The 22392-nt window shown below is 42.6% G+C and overlaps 1 protein-coding gene and 1 long non-coding RNA gene across 6 annotated transcripts in view; both read right to left on the bottom strand.

Moving 5' to 3' along the window:
- LOC147040075 (uncharacterized) overlaps window positions 1–6581 on the bottom strand; it is a 33526-nt gene extending 26945 nt beyond the window's left edge. For both annotated transcript variants that reach the window (XR_015063116.1, XR_015063115.1), the window contains exons 1-2: window positions 6465–6581; window positions 4496–4629 (exon numbers count right to left, since the gene is read on the bottom strand). This is a non-coding gene — a long non-coding RNA (uncharacterized LOC147040075). The remainder of the gene's footprint in view (window positions 1–4495; window positions 4630–6464) is intronic.
- A 333-nt stretch (window positions 6582–6914) lies between these two features.
- plxna4 (plexin A4) overlaps window positions 6915–22392 on the bottom strand; it is a 109727-nt gene continuing 94249 nt past the window's right edge. For all 4 annotated transcript variants that reach the window (XM_085902180.1, XM_085902182.1, XM_085902181.1 and 1 more), the window contains 15 exons: window positions 22088–22327; window positions 21876–22022; window positions 21272–21506; window positions 21063–21205; window positions 20029–20297; window positions 18461–18527; window positions 18246–18392; window positions 18019–18178; window positions 16908–17011; window positions 16222–16321; window positions 15302–15492; window positions 13761–13930; window positions 11059–11271; window positions 9712–9862; window positions 6915–9147 (listed from right to left, as the gene is read on the bottom strand). In XM_085902180.1, coding sequence (XP_085758306.1) covers window positions 9052–9147; window positions 9712–9862; window positions 11059–11271; window positions 13761–13930; window positions 15302–15492; window positions 16222–16321; window positions 16908–17011; window positions 18019–18178; window positions 18246–18392; window positions 18461–18527; window positions 20029–20297; window positions 21063–21205; window positions 21272–21506; window positions 21876–22022; window positions 22088–22327 — 2433 coding nt within the window. In that variant the 3' untranslated portion in view covers window positions 6915–9051. The remainder of the gene's footprint in view (window positions 9148–9711; window positions 9863–11058; window positions 11272–13760; window positions 13931–15301; window positions 15493–16221; window positions 16322–16907; window positions 17012–18018; window positions 18179–18245; window positions 18393–18460; window positions 18528–20028; window positions 20298–21062; window positions 21206–21271; window positions 21507–21875; window positions 22023–22087; window positions 22328–22392) is intronic.

Genomic DNA, 22392 nt, shown 5'->3' with positions numbered 1-22392 from the left:
GGTGTCAAATTTTTGGTTTGTAATGGTTTTCGGGAGTCTAAAAAAATAAATAAATCTGCCGACTATTACAGCCATCAATGGAACATTTTGAAGGCACGACAAATAGCAAATGAGGCAATGTTAGCGAGGCTAGCCTTTCAATATGTCCGCCGGCAATGGGTTGTGGGAAACGCAGAATAAAATCGAACTCCTCTATTTGGCAGTTTTTGATTGGGCTGCCGGAGTGCGCCGAAGAAAATATCAATGCTGTCGCCGTTTAATCAACTTTAACTCGACTTTCATCACATTATAGTGTTTTGGGATAATCCACAGCCGACTATTTACTACGAGTGAATTCATCTCTCAATATTCATGACATTGCTACGAAGAAATCCCAAGGTGATGATCCATCTAACGTGACCCGAGGCCTTGTCATAACATTGTCACTGCGTCATATCAACTCTAGGACCGTTAATAAAAGCCGACACTGTCTCGATTACTTGGGCTACATACACACTAGCGGCGTCCGAGTGCATTTGGGTGACTGTTATGAATAAACGGCGATTCACAGCAGGTGCATTCATTACGCAAACCTGATTAAAGCGGCGGAGCCCAGAGGCGTCCCGAGTACCAAATGATCCCGCTCTGCCTTTTGTTATTCATGTCGGCAGTGGCACACCTCCCCCCTGCCTACCAAGCCTTCGACCCCTGAGTGTGTGCTTTTTGCCCAAAGAGGCCTCATTAATAGCACAAGGGAAACCCGCCTCTACCTGCGCCGCAGATGGGTGGGGCCATTACTCGGCATTATGATGTCCACTTGTGTGTGACAAGATGATCTATGTTGCATTCGCTACTTAATTGCCCTGTTCCCTCGCTCCACTCCGCCCTATTACCGACTCCCCCCCTCACCCCCGGAGATGTTCAATGTACATATTTGCATAATGTGGTAAAAGAATCTAGTGGCTGGGAACAAAGCAAATCTTAAAAAAAAAAGTTAGGCATCATTTTCTAACTGAATTGGAGTGTCTCCTACAATTTGTATGACTCACAGCAAAACTTTTGCAAAACGTATTTTACATTTTAGACCTTCATAATATGATCAGTTTAAAGTTTGAGTTTTACTACACGGCTGTTAACTTCTTTTTATAAGCGATAAAGTCTGACTGAAATAGCTGAAAATTACATTTTACGATATGATGATTGCATTTAAATGGGCAATGTCTTTTTCCTCCAAATTACTGTGGTATAAAAAGTCTACACACCCCTGTCCAGCTGCCAGGTTTGTAATGTAAAAAAATTAAACCGAGTTACATCCTCCAAAAATATAACCCATAACTCCATTTTAAAAAAAAGGGTCAAACAAACAACAAAGATCATATAGTTGCAGAAATAAATGTATTTATTTAACAAACAACAAAGATCATATAGTTGCATAAATGTGCACACCCTTAAAACTGGGATAAGGTTGTATTTCCCGAGACGTCTTCCTATGGCTGTACATGTTAAGTGACACACGCAATCAATAGTACACAGAGTGCTACCACATGCACTTTCCTGCACCTTCAAACTTCCTGAAGCTGCATGTACCCCCGACCCCCCATCCCCCTCCCTTTGGGCTTCCGCACGCCCATCAGATAGATTCCGGATCACCCTTGCTTGCTGACCAGGCACTAAATTATTCATTTGAAAATAAGTCCACATTAAAAATGCAATGACCCGCCGGAGTAGCTCATCGTAGAGCAAAACTGCAGCGCTTAACATGTACGGAGGGGTAGTGGTGGTGAAGGGAAGGATGGGGGGGATCGATTCTGGGCCCCTTTTCTTTTTAAGTGTGCATCTCTAATGTTGATTAAGTGGGCGTACGGGCCCGATGAAAGTTTTTGGAATACAGATACGAACAGTGGTAAAAGTCGAAAGAAAAAAAAAAAAGTTTACGCGGCAGTAACGCACATATCAGCAAAAATCATTTATGAAGCCGGTCTAATTTTGCTGACTGTAAACTTTTCTGCTTCTATCAAAAAGGTAAAGCGAGGGGGCAGACACCTATTATAATCCAGATTTAATAGCCTTGACCCTTGGCCACAACCTGGAGAAGAATCCTCTGGGTTTTCAGGTCAAAGTTTGTATATTATTAGCGTGAAAAGTGCAAGTATGAGATGGCAATGCTGCGGATTTGACTTTAGTTCAGTTCTCTGACATGAAATTTATGAGGTGTGTTTCTCGAACTTCTCAATGAAAAGCGCAAGTGCAACACAGAAACACAAATAGGCACACTATAAAAGTGGCTGGCCTTAGAAGAAGGGGGAGAGTTACTTTTCATCCTTTGTCAGCTCTTTTTGTTTAGCACCAGGGACTCTTGTCCAGGATAATGCAACTGCAGACCCCGGTGGGAAGGACAAACGACTTGACTGTTTATTGGAGGAAAAGGTGTTCTGACGTCAAAACCTGCTCAGCCAATCCGGGGATCTGGACTCCAAGATCGATAATTGCGTCATATGGGTGTTGGGGAGAAAAGATGGAGACACTTAAATAACTTTTTTTTTTTTCAGCTTTAACCTGGAACCAGGAATGTGAGTAGAGAAGAAGTAATAGAGGTGTCTACTTTGAAGTGTGTTGTCTTCATTTGTTCAGTTTCACCCTTTTTGTAGGTATTTGTTTCCATTTGGCTAATTAAATGACCATTTAATTGCTTGATTATCAGAAAACAAGATTACAATCTAATAAATGAAATATAATTGCTCATTCATTTAATTCAGTTAAATCTTATTTAAATGGTGCCAAATCACAACAGAAGTTAAAAATAAATATTTTACAAATATACAATTTGAAAACAAGACTGAATAGTTATGTGTTTGACTAAATATTTGCTTATTGAGTTATTCAAAGTGAATGAAATAAAAATATTTGTAAAACAATTTGACCTATAAACATACATTTAGCAATTATTTATGATGACATCAAATGAATTACAATATATTTTTTGAATAAAATCTGGAGAATAAATAATATTTTATTTACAAAATAAATTGAATTGAATTATTGAAAATAAAAAAAATACATAATTATTGAAAAAACAAATATACAAGTAGTGTATTGAACATATATATATTATTTGATGAAATCATATTTTACAGTATGTATATTTATAATAATATTTTATTAAATCATTTGTTGATTTATTGAAAATTAAATAAAATAGTACCATATCATCAATTAAATTTTTTATTTTTACAAATACAGCATAGATAACATTCATTTGATTAAATAACTGCTCAGCTTAGATAATTAATGAGAAATTGAAATACTTGATATGACGATTATTTATTTATTTGCTTGCTAAATCCAACTAAACTGCGCTTACTCTAACGTGATCCGTAGGTGCATTTAGTAGCTGGACGGCAGCCAATTCAATTGCGCTTGTGCTCATACGGCGCAGTGTTGCCATGGCGCGCGAAGGGCCGTGTTTGGCAGGTGTTGAAACAACTATCCGTGGCACAACACACGCAGACAGGGTCCCAATTATCTCGGTCAAAACAATCAGCATGTGTGAAGAGACGTGACGGTACACCTGCGACACGGCTTTTTGCCGACAAGTATCTCACTTGCTCATCCTCATCTATTGCTGTCATCCATCTCACTCGCTTGCTCCTTTGGGTTCGTAAAAAAAATTAAAAAAAATCGCCCCGTACAATACAAACAAACTCCGTAAAAGTTCTTCCAGAACATAGTTTCAATTAAGAACGAGTCAAAAACGCTGGAAGAAGAGAGTGGCAATTTACTTGCTCAATGGGCAGGAACAAATGGGGAAAATACCGATCAATTGTTGATTAATTTGAAAAGAAAGTCGGCACTAAAGTTGGTGATATGTATACGCTATAAGCGGGGAACTCGACAAGTATCATTCGACAATATTGTGCTTTATAAAAACACACGGGAATCATGAAATTATTTAACATAATGTAAATCAATTTGCTTCAATGTGGCAATTATTCAGCTCCTTCTGATGTCTGGAGAAGTCTCGGTTACAAAGTTACAATATTATTAATAGTTCTTTGCAGAAGATAAAGAATATATGCTCATGAGCATTGTTGTCTGTCTACATGTGTTTACTTTGTAAAATATAAATATTTTTTGAATTTCACAACCACTACGTTCCACTGCATACTGTTAAGTGTTTCATATTTCTGTAGCTTTTCTATTTCCCGCACACGTTTTTCCCTTCACTTCATTAGCATCCCTCTACTGCAGTGCAGTTTCTATTAACAACCATCTCAGCTTGCCCTGATTGTCTGGAATGAAAACATCCGCTCTTTGGTCTCTTTTTGGTTACATTTACAATTGCTTTTGAAAATCTTCTATTGACATTCAACATTCAGCACTTTTAGTCTTGTTAAACTGCAACCAGCATTCCTCCCTGACATCATCTCCCAGGGGAGAAGGATTTAGAGGGCGGAATGCTGCAGCAGCTACCTGAGAGCCAAGCGGATGAGCGGGAGAGTGTTGGGAAGTCGTGTACCTGGGAGAACCCTTGACTGCCGCATCAAAGCAGTCGACGGATGTTCTGTCGATGCGCTTTACCGACTCCTACTTGCCGGGAATTTCTCACGCTTGTCCTTGGAATCACTCGCTTGTCTGACTGTCACTGGGCATCTGTTGGGTTGAAGTCAAAGGATACTTAAAGTCCACCAAAGAAGGTTTTTTTATAGTTCATTTGCCTTTGTTTTAGCATAAGCTATGAGAGCAAAAATATTGATGTATATTAAATTTGGTATTGAGAATTGAACCTGTGTTTTTTATATACAGTAATCCCTCCTACTTCGCGGCTTCAACTATCGCGGCTTCGCTGTATCGCGGGTTTTCAAAAATGCGTAAATTAATTATTTTATCGCAGAAATTTCATCATTTCACGAGGTTTCGCGGCCACTTGAGTTTCTTCATTTTCCTTTAATAATGATAACTTACGTTTAAAAGTCGTTTTCTTGTTTTGAAATGAATAAATTAAAGAGTCAGTACAGTATACTTTATCGTCACATGTGACTTCAGGGCGTTCTCTCTGTTGTATATTTTGGACTAACTCATGTTCCGTAGTGGGAAAACCCCGGATGTGGGAGGGGGAGCTTCGGGGACGTTCAGTGTTGCGATGTACGGCCAGTGAACTGACTGTGATGAAAGGAATAAAGCAGTATCCATCACGTCGTTGTCCGAACCATGCTTGCTACATCAGAACCTGGAAAATAGTAAAGATATAACACTCTCCACCGGCGGTGGCCTTCATCTGGACATAGCAATACACTGTTAGTCTCGTCGCTAAGGCATGAATGCGGAGCGCACAGTCCATTGATATGAAAGTCCCCTAGCAGCGAGCTGGTTGATGTCAGCGATAAAAATAGAATATCTTCCAAGAATAGCTCAAAAAAATCTAGTTTCTATTTCGCGGAGATTCCCATTTCGCGGGTGGGTCTGGAACGTAACCCCCGCGAAGTAGGAGGGATTACTGTATATCACAAATAATAATCAGGTAATTGTGATGGTGGAAAAAAAAATGATGAAAAATGATTTAGGATTATTCCACCACTTAAATAGTTAGTCACTGTTTTTAGTTCAGTAAGTAGAGAATGGCACATTCAAGACGAGACATTTTCCCGAGTGGGAATCTCACTTGGCGGTTATTTTTTATTCATTCATTTATTCATTTTTTAATTTTAAAACATCATTTTAATGATTTATTTCATTCAACATCATCATAATTAATTTTCCATTTTTATCTCATTTAATCATTTTATTTCTTATGATTTAGGATTATTCCACAGCTATATATTGACACAGTTTAGCACAGTTAGTGGAGAATGGCACATTCAATATGAGCAATTTTCCTGGGTGGGTTCGAATCTCACTTGGCCGTCTTTATTTATTTTTATTTATTCACTTTTTTTTTATTTTAAAACATCATTTTAATAATTCATTTCATTTATTCATAATTTACCATTTTTATGTCATTTAATTTAATTATACCACCGCTTCAACAGTAAGGCACTGTTTAGCTCAGTTCGTAGAGAATGGCTCATTCAATGCGAGCAATTTTCCCGAGTGGGTTCCAATCTCACTTGACCGCTATTTTTTATTTATTCATTTAATTTTAACACATCATTTTAATAATTTCTTTTATTCAACATCATCATCATAATTAATTTACCATTTTTATTTCATTTAATCATTATTTCGAGTCCCACAATAGTGTGAAATGTCTTCGCCTTCACACGCAATTTCTCCAGAAATTGCAAATTCTAGTTGTTGCCTTTTTTCACACAATAAGAAGCTGGAGGTAAAAATTCACAGCAGGTATTTGGTCCAGTAACATTTCCAAACTTTTTGAAGGGCGCCTCTCTCAATTCGACTTGTTAGTTTTAATTAAATTGTGTTTATTTTAAATAAATAAATAAATCCACGAATTTACGTTGAAGCTATAGCTAACAATGTTAGCTTACCTGGGACGTCCACCAAAGTGCAAAGTCTAGTTGGAAAAACGTCAATTAAACAATTGTTTTGTTTTGTTTTGTTAACGACTTTCTGCTTGGTACTTCGCTGGTGACGTCGGCAAAAACGTAGAGTCGCATTAAGTGACGTCATGCCACGGTACCTTCCTATTGGTTCTAGATTATTTTGAAGTGACGTCACGGGGTGCGATCTCAATCTCGTTCATATTTATGGTGTCCCTTATTTTCTGCGGACTTAATATTTTGGCGATTTTATTATGTACACCTTTTAAACATCTCCCCCACATTAGTTTAGACGTCGTTTGGAGGCGTGGTCCCAAACTGTATCTAATATTCTGGCAATTTTTAACCTTAGGACACATGTTTTTAAACATCTTGGCTGTACCTATTGGGAATTATACTGCATTAAAAAAAACGACAACAAGATCCTTGGTTTCTTAATAAAGTTTATTCTATATTACAAATAGTATTTTGTTCTGGACTGCAAAATAGGAATGCATTATATTTACATACACAGGTATACAATTAATTATAACAAAGTTAGAGAAGCTCACCTTCTATCCCCCCAGGCTGTTTTGATCTCTTGATAAGATACTCTTTATCTTTCAAATATGGTCTAGTAAAAGTCTGCTTTTGTATGTGTGTAAAACACCTGCTATAATACTGAGCTAGGAGGACATCTGTACTGTAATTCCTACAAAACATTTCAAGGTGGAAACTTTATCTGTACTGTCACTCGGTGGTGCCTATGTACACATGGCTGGTAGGGCTTCTACACACAGTGTTTATTTAGCTTAGCTACATGAAGGACACGGCTAATTTAGAAGTCTACCCATTTACTGCAACCTTCTCTATCTCCATGTCTTGATATGTTTGACAGCCAGCGTGACCAGCGTACACCCCGCGAGCGGCTTCGGGCTGCAGAATGTGAACGACAGCCGACGAGACCAGTCCGTCGACAACTAAATTTTGATCCAAATCGGTCAACATGCAAGGGTTTAGTGCACAATGGAGCCATGAGATACGAGATTTTTTTTTTTTTTTTTTTTTAAAGATACAAGCCTTCATTTGGGTGATATTAACAAATTAATGGCATTTTCATTCATTTCAATGAGGAAAGATGATTTGAGATTGGAACATTGTCTCGGAATAAATTCAACTTGTATCTCAAGGTACCACTGTATACTAATTATCAGATTCTGCAGCGTCAACTGAATAAAGGTTCCACCTTAAACTTCAATACGGCTATCTGCTTTTCCTTCTCTCCAGTCTTCCAAGCAAAACAAAGTTAAACAAACACATCCACATCATCATCGCAAGGCTTAGAGTTCTTATTTTTCTTTTTTTTTTTTTCTCCTTAAATAAGTTTTTTTCTTAAATGGTTTTACATGCGCTTAAAAAGCCAATAAAGGTGGACCGAGGGCGGCCTCCGCACATTCACATCACCACATGGGGCACGTTGTCAAGGCAAAAGAAAGGGCAGAGCTTCACAGGATACAAGAGGTGGCCTCGCTCACTCGCTCATCCGACAAGTCTTCAGTTCACTGTCGCACCATTGTTCATTTTTTTTTTGTTTTGTTTTTTCCGAGGCGCGAAGACGACACCAGCGCCTCCGCGGCTACACTACGGCCGGCGTCCACATTGAAGGCTTGTGCAAAACAGGAAAGAAAGGTGTGGAAAAGCCAGGAGCCACGGAGCATCTCCACAAACTGAGGTCAGAAAAGTAGCACACAGGTTCCAGTCACAAGTTTTTTTTTTTTGTTTTTTTTTTGTGGTTGTCCTTTTTCTTTTTCGTTGTATTTTTTGTTGTTGTTGTTGTCTGTGTTCCTCTGTGGCACTTGACAAATACATCTTTTTGTGTTGAAAATGTCAAGCTCCTTTGGTTTTTAGGCTGACCAACTTTGTATGTCCGCACATCCCGGGACATTGTTGATTAGTGTGTGTGTATTTGTGTGTAAATGTGTGTGTGTGTGCTCTCAAACCACACACACACACACACGGTATCTTTGTGTGCTTCTTACAGAGGAGCCCATCGGACCGTGTCGGGCTTGGTAGAGGAGAAAGTTGTTGTTTATTTTTTTTAGCCAGATGGAAGCGTGGAAGCTAATGCTAGTAAACGTGTGCTAATGTCGGGGTCGTGGGGACGCGGGGAGGGGGCTCTGCAGCATTGTCAGTACCCTCCTGAGCCCTTAACCTCAGTCTTGAATACAAATCCAGCTACAAGGGAGAGAAAAGGGAACAAAATATTTGCATTGATCCCAGTCGCCTGTCCGAGATCCGTAGAACCGCCGTCAATTTGTCGCACTCCTCCCGATTTGAAAGCATTACTGTTCGTACATTCTTAAAGGCAACGTAAAAATGTAAAACATTTTTTCGGTGTCTGTATGCAGCAGCGGATGAGGGACCCAAAATAATTCAATCGAGGAAGCAGGAATGAAAACATAAGAGGAACAGGTTTTCGCTCAGGCACGGCTCGGTGTCGGACAAGAGTGCGGACGGTTGGGCGGAAGGGTTGGGAGGGCGGAGGGGGGGGATGTCTCTTCTCTTCTTCCCAGTGGCACCCTGGGAAGTGCGGTCCTCAGCTCTCCAACGTCATGAAGGCCACCACCTGTTCCAGTTTGAAGGCCAACCGCTGCTTCCTGGCCGCGTCGTCCTGCTCCAGTGCACAGACAATCTGAGACACAAACACACACAAAGCGAGGGTTGAATGAATAAATAAATAAATAAATAAATAAATAAATAAATAGTACATAAAGAATAAAATCGATTGTGAATCACGATAACTTCATAGCGGCTTCTTCTAGTGTGTGAGACGTCTCAAATGAAGAAGAGTTTCACAACTACAGTGACTCATAATGTCACCGCCACCTAGATGCTGGTTGTTAGCCTGTTTGGCGTTGTCAGATAGCATTAAGCTAGCAGACATATCATTATGTCATTCTCATTATTTGATGTTGACTTTGACAGCAAACTTCAGATGTCATGAGTTGAGTTCATAGCCACCATACAGTGCTAGTGCTCTTAATTCAAGGTTTTACTTCAGTGTACATGTTAGCATTAAGCTAACGAACATTACATGAAGTTATATGGTTTGTTTGTACATTTGTGTTTTTCAATATATAGTGCAATGTTTTATTCTGTTAGTAATGTTTTTTGTTTCATGGATCTCTAACTTATCCCCATGATTAAAGTTTTCACTGCACTAATAATAATAATAATATTTGTACTACACACATACCTCCTCAGTGTATTTGCCCACATAGGAGTAGATCTCACTCAGAGAGCTCATGCTGTTGAACTCGCTCATGTGCATGCGTGATTGTTCCGCCAAGTAGGCGTTCATGTCCTGGTCGCTGATGGCCGGCATCTTGCTGATGTCTGAGTAGTACCTGTAAACACACACACACAACATCGAGAGGTTTCAACCTTGAACACTACAGCACGCGTTCACACTTGGTTGGAGTCAGCAGCAGCAGCTGTGTTGCATCCATCAGCAATGTTAATTAAATCTGCTTATTTGCATATTTAAATCCCGCAGCTCTATCCAACTTGAGGACAAGTGCGCTGTTTTTTGGCTGGGTGGTGCAGCACAGGGAGTTGTATATATATATATATATACATATATATGTTTTTTTATGATGTTTAGTAAGGTGCCATGGAAATACAATATATCATGACATCATGTGTAGTATGACAAAGATTTAAATGTTCCTTTCTTTGTGTTGACGGAACAATACAAGCCAATGACACACACCCTGTTTAACATCCTCAACAACTAATATATTGCCACAATAAATGCTCCATTGGACAACCGACCCGCGTGTCCGTTTTTTTATACGAAACCATTTTACGACAACGATCCACTTTTAATTCAAACAAAGGCTCGTAAAATGTCCGATTCGGAAAAGTGCTGACCCGTACGCCGCCGCACTTGTAAACAAATGACTTTAATGGTCGACGCCGCGAATGTCTGGTAGAGGCCATCAAACCAGGCTATCAAATTCATGGAAAGTGTCATCATCTTTGCAACTCGCTCCACTTGGCGTCCCTAAATTAATGACACAAATATCCTGAAGCTACTTTCAACCTATACAGCGAGTTACTCTCTGACTTCCTCACTCGTACTTCTAAAACTTCTAACCTACTCGACTAGCAGCTCTCGGGCGTAAACTCTGATGAATCAGCATCCTCACACCTGCACGCACGTATCAGTAAATCAGTTTCCTGGCAGGTTGCAGGAACACAACACACATGACTAATGAGGGCACCGCTGAGCCTTAAGCCGGCGCACATACGCTGCCGCCTGCTTCCAAAAGCTGCCGGCGCATGAATAACGTGCAGCGCGGCACCATCTTTTATTCACGAGCCTTTTCCCAGCACCCTCAGACGAGTAAATGTAATATAAGGCTCATTTGGACAAATGACTGCATGTATATTCTCACACACACACACTCAAAAATGCTGCAAGGTGCTCGCATCCATTCCAACTAATCATTCCAAATGCGTTTCACGGTTCGTAGATGACGATTTCTCATCATGTTGGACTGATGGAATCAAAGCCCGGCATTGTCGGGCCTGAACTCACCTCTCCACCCAGCTCTTGTAGCTGGGGATGTCCTTGGCATAGAGCAGCTTGTTGGACGGCGAGTCCTTCCCAAGGCGGTGCTCCGAGGTGGAGCAGGAGTCCATGAAGGTCTGCGCCACCACAGACAGGCAAGCGTCGGTGATGCTGCTCTTGTGGATGTCGAACACGAACTGAGGATTCTTGATCACGTTCACCCAGAAACGCAGAGGTAGGCTGCCGGGGCAAAGATTAGAAATAAAATAATGCACTGAGTGAAGGAGGTATCGTTTGGTCTACAATGAGTACCGTCTTTTTGGGACTATAAGGAGCATTAAAAAAAATAAAAAAAATAAACAGTGTGCTTTTTAGCAGGTGTCGAATTGAATTTGAGGAAAATTTGACTCAATGTGCAATAATGTGCCTGATAACTGCGTGCGCCTTATACATGGAAATTAACATAATCTAATTTGTTTTAACATCTGTCCGTTGAAATATCTTTACATGAAACTGCTCGGCGGCCCAAAAATAGATTGGGGACAACTGTCGATGACTTTGCCAACAATGTCTTATGACTCATTGCTTCAAGACAAAAGTCTTATGATACAGATCTCATAACAATAAGTATGATTTGTTTGATTTGTAGTTTTTAATTAAATGTTAGTGAGAAAACAATATATAGGATGCAGTGGTAGTTTTTGGCATGTGCTATAAATGTGGCCACACGGGGCAGCATTACACCATAAGGAACGAATTACTGTAATAGTAAGTAAGTGTGATATAATACAGTTGCCATGTTTCATTCTATATTCAGTAAGATTCTAAAACAGGCGTTGACCATGGGGGTCCTCACTGGAGACTACATAATCACACAGTCCATATTGGCTTGTTTGTCTCCTATTTTGTGCCTGTCTGGAATAATAAAGACATACTGTAAAACGGCCGTTTACTCGCGAGGCTTGTTTCTCACAAAATGAATCACCGTTGGCTCATCTGGATGCAAACGCTGCTGAGCTCGAGCTGTATTAAGAACTGCGAGCTACTTGGATCACTGTATTTTCACGATTGTCTGCACTTTTGGCCAAAGCGGCAAAAAACTGAAACATAGAGGCTGTTTGAGGAGATGCAATCATGGGGGGTGGGATGGGACGAGGGGGGTTGATCAAAAAGGACCGCTCCATGGACGCCCACAAAGCTATTAAGATGGACAATCTAGCACAAGAGGATTTGGACCACAGGAAGTAAAAGTCTACATTATGACTTGAACATTAATCGAAGCAAAGAATCTAGAGGGATTAGGTGAGGAGGGGGATCAGAGGGATATTTAGGCTGCCGCTAAGCCGCCCCAGCTGCCCCGTTCTTTGAGTTCTTTCAAATGATTCTGCGTGTTCAAAAGAAACACCGTAATAACACCCACGCATCATCAACAGTGTGGAGAATCACAGAATTGTCTGCAGTTATTTCCTGCTGGGTCAATTCTGGAGATGTTACATGGCAGTCATCCGTGCTTTTTGTTTAAATCCCAACCGCCGGGATCTGTCGCGTAATATAAACGTCAGTCTTGTCAAATAAATACAATGTGACATTAGAGCTGTTATGTTGTTGCTTATTTTGGGGGCTTGGCTTAAATGATTATGTAATATTTATGGTTGAGAAAATATCTGTGTGACAAAATTGATGATGCAGTATGACATTGTGTTTTGTTGGTCACGTTAGTCTCCTAAACATTTCCAGGAGTTGATAGTATATAAATGGCAATATAAACAACTGTGCAAAATTATCATGGCACTATTTCCGAATGTTGTGTGCTTTGTGTGTCGTTTTTATTATTTTGTTTCACATTCATTTAAACAAGAACTGATAATGGTGTTTTGTGACTATTTCACTTTCTTAGTGATTGCTTCACCATCTTGTGTCTTGCTCCATATATCACGTGTTTAGCTAGCTACCCCTTGCCCTCTTTTATGAATGCTTTTCAGATATGAAGCTTATTCAACATGTTAGGTGTTCAACTAGTAAGCCAGTTGAAGTTAGTAGCTAATGCAGTAGCTAAGTTAGCTTAGCGCCTAATGTTTTTTAGGTCGTTCCCAAGCAGCTGGGAAAGCAAGGATGAAGGGTGAATGTTCAACATTTTATTTTTTAAAGCAGCTTGGAGTTAGTTGAAACAAAGTGGAAACTCTTCCAACTTGTAAATGTGTTTGTCACTACAAGCGCGACCACACCTCATTGCTAGCATCCAAATTGCTACCGTCGACCGATGACATGATGTTGAGTAAGATATTTAATGTCTGTGGAAATCTAAATAATGCCTCTACAATGATAGTTTTCCCTCCGTGTCTACCTCTTTATTTGTCCCTTGATACACATTCGTGTGAATGAAGCATGCTGGGATCTTTGGCAAAGGGTCAGAAGGCTAATAAGATATTAGCGTGCGTTGAACTCCCACAGAGTCCACTTGCCTTTTTTCATTATTTCATCGCCCCTCCTTCACAGCTCACTTAACCCCTCGCCACCCTCGAGTTCATCAGCACATATTACTATTAATCACGCTTTTGCGACCGTGGAGATTTCCAGTGGGAGTTCTGGCCCCAAAAAATGTCTGCCAGTAGAGATTGTTGGCAGCGTGCCTCTAAGATGGCGGATGGTTATTAGGTCTGGGGTGAAGCTTGTAACACACAGGCCAAAAATATCACTTTGGGATCAAACGGCAACCGTTGTCAGCTCACCAGTTGCTCTTCCACGTGTGTCGCACATGCGGGTCGTGGATGTTGTGTTTGTCGGCCTGCTCGTCCAGGAAGTCAAACATATACTTGATGGCGAGCGGCAGGGCGCTTCCTCGGTGCGCTGTGCTGAAGATGGTCTCAAAAAGATCATCGACAAACTTCTGTAGCGTGCCCTGTAAAGGAAAAGAAGAGTTTGGACTTTGGACAAAAAGATAGAAGAGATACAAGTTCTAATGTTTTGAATGACGTCTTTCCATAGCGTCTCGCTAACAGAAGCGGCATCACCTAAACCGCTCTGTGTTGCCGGATTAGCTCCCGCACACACTGCATGGTTGAGTTTCATTTGATTTAATGTTGGCGACTTGACAGGAAGAAGAAAAAGCAGCGCAAAGGCGACGCCGGAATCTAATCCTCTTGTAGAATGAGGAGGAATGAGCTGATGGGATGCAATGAAAAGGACAGAGGTTTCCTATTAGGAATGAGGTGCAGGCAAATAAAAATCCAATTTGGGCTAGAGTGTCTGAGCGAATCAGAGGAAGAAGACAATTCCGTTAGCCAGACAATCATAACTGTAATTCTAATGCGGCCCTCATTCCTGACAGCTTTCTTTTTTCCCCCTCGCCATGTAGATAGAATCATATCTCACTGGTTCAAGCCCATGGGCCCTTTTTGCCAGACTATTATCTGACAAGGAGATGTGACGTATAGCGAGCGTGTAGTACCGAGGCAATGACATTTCACGTCCTCCATCTCGAGAGTGTACGTCGGCAGACATCACCGCCGGCTGCTCCCCCGGCGGCGGCAAAACACTAGCTCGCCATAACAGCGCAAACACCAAGTGCCGTTCATGTCGAAAATGAGTTGAGATGATGTAAAACTCGTCTTGCTCGATGTCTCTCGTGTGTCTTTTGTGTTTTCTTTGTGTTTTTAACTTAAAAAAAAATAAAGCTATCCTACACTACTTCAATACAACTCAAATTAGTTTTGGAGTTCTGGAGATCGGTCTTGGTCTCGAGACTGATCTCGAAACCACTTTTAAGGGTCTTAGTTTCAGTTCTCGGATGGATTTTAGATCAAGACCGGTTGAGACCAAGCCAGTACTATTCTGGTCTTGTCTTGATACTTAGTCTCGGTAGTCTTGGTCTCAGTTGGTGTGGTCTTGACTACGATATTAGCTCAAATCCAAATCAATAATTTCTCCACCTTCCCCTTCCAAGACCTTGCTGTATTGTTTCTGGTGCTTTGTCCCACTCTTAATAACTCACAATGTCTTTTTTTGTGCGGAAAAACCTCAAACAACCTCATATCTCCAGCCTTTCTGATAAGATGTCAACGCCCAATTCCAGAGAGGAGAAAAACAAACAAAACTACCAAACTATCTACTTTCTCTCTCATCCCGTTGCCTCAAGGGGAGGGAGGGTGGAATACATTTGAATAATCCTCTCCAAAAAGATGATGCCTGCAAATGAATATGCAAACGAGGGAGAGACTTTTGCTGAGTCATGGGAACGTTGGATGGAGGTCAGACTGAGTGTTAGCCTCACCTTGGTAGCCAGAAGTCTGGTCAGGTAGATCTCGGAGACCATCTTGCTGCCACGGTCACCTTCCTTCTGGTCACCGTGCTCGTGGTTCTTGACAAGGTGCCACACCTTGACGCCGCTCTCCAGGTCTGGTGTGATCATGGGCGTCCGGGAACGCAGGCTGTCGGGACTTCCAGTGTACTTGATCATGTTCTCTGCACGTCGTGGAGAATGAAATCAAAAGTAGGACCAAATAGTGTATTTTCAAGATCCTGAAAAGTGGTTAAATCTTTGTCTTTGGGGGGGGGGGGGGGGGGGGTGACGAGACACTGGCTGACATAAAATCGAAGAGCTAAAATACGACGTGCCCACCCGGCGGATGGAGCGGGGCCATGACATTTCCAAAACGCACGGCTCACTGAATGTTGACACTGTGTGAGTGGAAATTGATCAGCAGCTTTTTGGCAGCAATCAATCGCTCCTTAGACGCAAAGAGTGAGGAGATGCCTACAGAAAATCTGAGTATTCAACGGGTAAGGTTTTTCAAACTAATTCCGATTCCAGTGTTATTCTTAAGGTGTTTTATCTTTTCGGCAACACTCTCCATGGTAATTGGATAGCACTGGCGTTTGAAGAAAGAGAGTCGCCGTATCCTTGCTAGCTTCTGCTAATTGGATTGAGCGATGGCAAAAGGTGAGACTTCACAGGGCTAATATTACACCATGTCTGATGTGCTTGCTCGCTTTGATCAGCAGCTGACCGGAGAACAAATAAACACTGCAAAATGCTTGCAACACTCCTCAGCAGTCACTCCAGGTAGAAACATCTGATCACAGGAGGTTATCCAAAGCCTACTTAATATTATGACCCCCACCTGGGGAGAGTCCTAGATGGCGATTCCGCATCCACCAATCGGGACAAGACTGTCAAAGGAATCTACTCACCATATTTGCTGGCAGACGTTCGAGACACAGTGGAGTTGTTCACCGAATTGTACGCCGTTACTTGTTTGGGAACCAAGGCCATCACGGCGTTGTCAGGCACCTGTCGCACATACAACCAACGACATTAGAATCGGAACTTTCCAGAACTAGAACCAATTTATAAACAGTGAATTATTATCGAAAGATGTGATTATACCAGACACCCACACCGATGATTGACAGTTTGGTGCGGGCCTGTGTGACGTCTCAATTTAATAATAATGGGCTCCTCTCGAGACCGAGTTGTGTGTAGGTGCGAAGAACGTGTGTGTGTGAATGGATTTGTCACTTCCCAGCTCATCCAAACTGGTTTCAATTAACACATCTGGGCCACACGTACACACAGTGTGAGAGTATTGTGAATAATGGGAGTAGCCACGATGCAGGGTTAATTGAAGTGATCTTTATCATTGTTTGCTTGGATGGGACAGGGAATAAGTACCCGGGGCCTTTTTTTGTGCAAGCACGATTATTAAGATGCTATCATTATTTCACTCAATCTGCAATGTTGATATCAAGTGAAGGCAGGGGAGGGGGGGGGGGGACTGAGGGGGGGGGTGACGTCTTTTGTATTCCCGCGTCTTTGCAACCCTTAGACATGCTCCTATTATGGGTATGCTGAATGGAACCACAATGATGAGAGTTACCTGATAGTGGGCCAGCATGTTGAGTCTCTTCCAGTCTCCTTCGATCTTGGTTGTGACGTCCTCGTCCTGCAGGATCACACGCTGGCCTCGGCCTTGACGCCATTCTGAGAAAGGATTCGCTCAATCAACAGGTGCGTAAACTAAACCCATCATCCCCCCCAGTCCAATTATAGCAAGGGAAAGAAACAAAACAGCGATCACATGAGGATTGAGCAGAATCACCAGAATGTCCTGTTGTTATTATTATTCCATTGTGAAGCTACACAGAAAATCTTTCTATCAAGATGGAAATGAGCACCTGTCAACAAGTCCCAGTGAACCAAACGAGAAATAGATCAAAGAATAAACTCGAAAATGGGATTATGCCAATTCACATATGGATTTAGTCGTGTAAATGTGTGTGTAGTTCTATTACGGTCAGAAAGACTTCTGGGAAAGTGTCTTATTTTGTAGTTTACACACATTCCCTATAGCCAATGAGACATGTGAGGACACACACACACAACAAAGGCAGATTCTTTGTTCTTGGCCCTGCTGGATACTGCAACAGAGTGAGAATAAAATAAAATAAAATAAAAACACAAGGCCTTCGGATAACTACACTCAGGACAAATCTGTCTCAGGAGAGACTCCTCCTCGAGCCTATTATTCTTATCAGGCCTTGCAATTAGATTGTACATACTACAATATGTCGATTATGCGAGTCAACCTGGTCTCATTCGGTACACCAGGACATTTATGCATCTAAAAATGTAAAGCCATAGAGGATTTCTTCCCTAGACAAGCTTCTTCAAGAGCGCCATCAATAACAGGCGACCCAAAGGGGGTCTGGAAAAACAATTTGACCCTGGAGTGTCCCGGAAAAAGAAGACACTAAAGCAATCGTCGTACTTAAGCGTAGTCCTCATTCCCAACGGGATGAACCGGGCTCTTACGAGATCCGGGTCGGTTATAAATATACTCGTAAGAAAACGCTACCTGTTGGTAGTGAACATTACGAAAATCACGAAAGACAGCGAAAGTTAAGGATTAGAAACTGAAAAGGAATCTATTAGGTACAAGAGCATAGACTATTCCGATTCTTGCATTCGGTTCTACAAGATGGTCATACCGAGGTCCATGTCGGAGGCTTTGAGGCGATGCGAGTGCGGCACGTTCTTGTAAATGGCATCCAGGATCTTCTCCTTCACCTGACTGATGGTGTCACAGTTGAGTGCCTTCACCTGAATCTCCGGGCTCTTCTCATTCTCTGGGTGGATGCAGTTTACCACCTGAGGAGCCAACCAGAATGTGCTTGATAATACTTTAAGGCCTTAGTGACGCTTTCCTCTTTCTCACCAGCGTCTTGTAGTCGATCTGCTGTCTGATGAGCTTGTCCTCGCTTAGAGAGTAACGCGCCTCTCCTGTGATGGAGTCAATGGGACCTTTCTCCATCTGTTGCTTGATGGCACAGAAGAGAGAGAAGAGCGGCTCGCCAGCACACTCCTGTAGGAAGTTTATGAGACAGAAAAGTCAATTCACCACCGGAGACAAACTTTAAAAGTTTTTTTTACCTTGAGAAACTTGTAAAGGAGAAAGGTAAACCAGTTGGTCAGCATTTTTTCCGCCACAGATTCGGTCCTGCGAAGAGACCCGACACATAATAAACACGATGTTATCCCCTTATCAGTATTCTGTGTCAACATCGTTATGATGCCTGTTGGGTACACAAACATAATTGCGGTGACACAAAACGTAAAAAAAAAAAAAAAATCCTGTGTCTGGGATTTGAATGCGATGCAAAGCAATTAAAAGGCTTGATTTGATCCCGCTAGATTGATGTGCTCCCTGTAGGAACACTGGTCTCATTATCAAATTCTTTTTTTTTTTTTTTTTTTTACTGGACTGACATTCTATCCGTGCACAATAGAAAGCAAATGAATACGTGTCTCCTTCAGCGCTTGGCATCTGTGTGAATGCATAAAAACATCAGCGGCGCTGGCGAGGGCACATACGAGGATCGGATATCCTTTTTTTCTAGCCAGCAGCGGGGTGGACAGACATTTAAAGGCATCAATATTTCAGGATTAGCTATTGTCGGAGAATTGGGAAAGGCCACCTGCAGCCCGCCCGCCCGCCCTCTCGACGCCCAGATAGCCACTTGAAGGGGGCCTCACGCCGAGGCCCGCCGTGCCAGTGGGCTGGTCAGGCATAACACCTGGGGTGGATTATCTTTCTCACCGCTGTGCCCCACCCCCATCAAATCTCATCCCGCGTCAAGGTCACCGAGCAACGTTTGATTCTTCCTTTAATGTGTCCAGAAATCACACAAGGATCAAATGAAAACACTGAACAATTCTGGTGCAGAAGCTTTTCTTAAACTCTTCGAGACAATTCAATCAGAACTAGTTTGATCTGGTTTAAGTCTTTATACTACCTGTTTTTGCTAATGAATTATTTTGTTTTAACCTCACCTTTGTACCAGTTCAAGCTAATCTTATACTTTGGGTTGCTGTAAAACTTTTGACCAACATCATTGTTGATCCTTTGGGTATTTTGACAGAAACGTGTCATACATATTATGGCAACCATTTTTGGAGGGAAAGGCAGAATGTCGCTTTTAAACCTGACTCGTAGTAAAAATACAGTTAGGCTGACAACATACAGGAAATACTACTCAAAAGTAAACTACCGTGTGTGTGAATGTGTACAGGCAGTGTGTTTGCACGGCGAGATGAAGAGTAGGAGGAGGAAGAGGAGATTGCGGCAGAGACTGCGACAGATGGTTGTGGAAGGCTCTCGTTAGTTAGCTTGCCTGGTGCTTGTACTTCAGCGCAGGTTGAGATGGGACAGATGGAATGATGTGTGTGTAGTGTGTGTGTGTGTGTGTGTGTAAGTGTGTGTATGTGGTAGGCACACACGCAGCACTTCTTGGCCGAAGAATCAGTGGGTAGCCGTGCTCAGAAGCTGTGCCAGATATACGCTGTTAGCATTGATTTAGCAATCAAGGAAGTAGGGAGAGGAGGGAGGCAGAAATAAAGATGGTGACAAAAGTCATGCAAACTGCGTGAGGGAATAAATTCCGAAGAAGGATTTGTTGAGTCTTTTTATATCTGACTTCGATGGATCGAATTCGTCCTACCTGCGAAGCAAGAGCTTGGGATGGTTCTTGCTCTCCAGGTTGCGATCGATGAGGTCGGACAGAAGGTGCTTCAGGACGTCGGTGGCGTATTCAAGCTTGCTTTGTAGAACCGTCATGATGAGCGAGGCCACGTTGCCACGGTCTCGCATGGAGAAGCCACGCTGAGCCTCCAATGTGCGAATGAAGCACAGTAGGTAGACTTTGTTGTTGATCAGCTGGCCGAACAGCTTCAGGCCCTTCTCCACCTGCTCCTGTCGGTAGCCTGGAACCTGTTTGAAAAAAAAAAAAAATCACAATTACAGTATTTATGAGAATAGAGTCCAAATCTAAGAAGTACGACCAAATTCTCAAACGAGATTGTGACTCGTCTCGTCAGCGTACCAAAAACGGCGAGCCTCTCGAGAGCCCGCTTAGAGGCTTTGATGCCGTCGCCGTTTCAAAGCCGAGCCCGCCGCAACTCCGCGCCGATTATACCAACCGCCGCGTTTGGAGCTTCCGACCTCCGTGTTTGTTTCCTAACGAGCATCTACGGAGTTTAAGCTTTTAACGTGTCATTTCTTTGCAGTCCCTGCAGCTGTCATCTTTTTTTTCATCAGCGCACAAGCTGGAATATTACTGTATCCTTTCCATCACCTGGACTATTTCTGTCACTCCCGACGACACATCAATAACAATTTGGCGCGCGTCAAACACCTAAGAGCAGCCTTCTGCTTCCTTCATTAGGCTACCGTCGCATATCGTCTGACATTTATACCAATTAAAGCCTAATTAATATTGCTTATTACTGGCAAATTCTCATCAAGGGACAAAGTGGCCAACCTTGAGGCCAATGGAATGGGGGTCAATCATCACCTTAATGGAACAAGATGACTCGCTCAATTATGGCTGTCAATCAATGTCACCGTCGGGGATAAATTAGGAGATATTTTATTTTTACTTCTTACCTGACTGACTGACTTTTAATTTGATTTTTAACAAGGCATGGTTAGGGTTAGGGTTAGGATGCAGAATCACAAAGGACCAGGAAGGCATACCTCAAGGTCTCGGAGTACAGGATGCTCTTCAATCCCCGGGAACAAGACTCTCATGGTGTACGTCCTGTAGTCCAAGAAGGGAATTCCCGCGCCATCCAAGTCGCTTGTCAACTCGTGGATATCAGTCTGTAGCTCTGCGAAAGCTACCAGAGAAATAAAGTGGGTCAAAACACTTTCTCGAAAAAGACTCCCGTGTATGGGTTTCGTACCCTCCTTGCATTCCAGCGCCACCCGCGACTCTAAGTTGTCCATCTGCATCTGAAGCCGCTTGAGAGTTAAGTCACTTTCGCGAGACTTGCGCTTGTAGGCGATGAGCACCATGACGATGGCGAGGAGTAGCAAAGCTCCGGCCGCCGCGATGCCGATGATGGCCGTGCTGCTTAGCGGGCTGTCCGACGTGATGTGGACCACGCCTGGCGAGAACTCGATTCCACCTACGCGAGCCTGGGGACAGAACACAGGCAGCTTTGGCTTTTCTGTGTCTAGACTCCAGATAAAAAAAACATCTCCTACTTCATATGATTTAGTTCCAAGACAGACATATTGATTCAAATCGAATGTGTCCAAACTTGAGCTTCTCCTATTGTTTCAAAGCAATCATGCCCAGGTGGAAACAGTAGGAAGCATTTGGAGCAAAAGTGGCCATAAATGGAGTCCTTATTGAGTTTCCTGCGGTCCAAATCGGCACAGACGGCCCATTTGTTTGTCTTGTGGGCGGCAATGAGAACCACACGGACAATCAGTCTGTCTGGGACTGCGTGCGGATAAACAGAAGGCAACATTCGTCTTTCCCAATACGGATTTTGCCCTCACCAGAACTTTATGGCGTCCCGTCAGGTTGGGCGACTCGCAAAGCAGCTGGCTGTCAGATACGGTTAACATGCACGGTTTTTCTCCGATGAGAACCGTGTAGTTCATCTTTCCGTTTCCACTGCTGGTGGGAGGCAGGAAGTTCCGTCCCTGAGGGAAAGCCAAAAAAACTCTCAAGGTCCTTAAAAAGAATGTGGAGCGTGAATGAACAGTACCTTGAGGATGATGGGCGAACCGGGTTTAAGCTCCAGAACGCCGGACGGGCTGAGAGGCTCAAATTCAGGATTGGGGTAGTAGATAAAGTTCGTGTTGTTGAGCGCCATGACGGCCTGCACGTCGTCCAGTTTGAATCCGAACTCATCGGGCTTCTCCGGTGCCTCCTGTTGTTGGGCCAGGCTGATGGGAAGCTCCGGGGCCTGGCACTGCATTGATGTCGGGCTCAGAACCTGGCACAACTGGAGACGACAAAATGGTTTGACACGTCTCCCTTTTTGGCCTTCGTCTTTCTCCTTTGCTATTT

Source organism: Syngnathus leptorhynchus, chromosome 21 (assembly GCF_054491065.1).
Source record: "Syngnathus leptorhynchus isolate UIUO chromosome 21, UIUO_Slep, whole genome shotgun sequence".
In the NCBI taxonomy this organism is placed as follows: Eukaryota; Metazoa; Chordata; class Actinopteri; order Syngnathiformes; family Syngnathidae; genus Syngnathus; species Syngnathus leptorhynchus.
The sequence above is the reverse complement of the archived record's forward strand: the minus strand, read 5'-3'. Positions and strand labels throughout refer to the sequence as shown.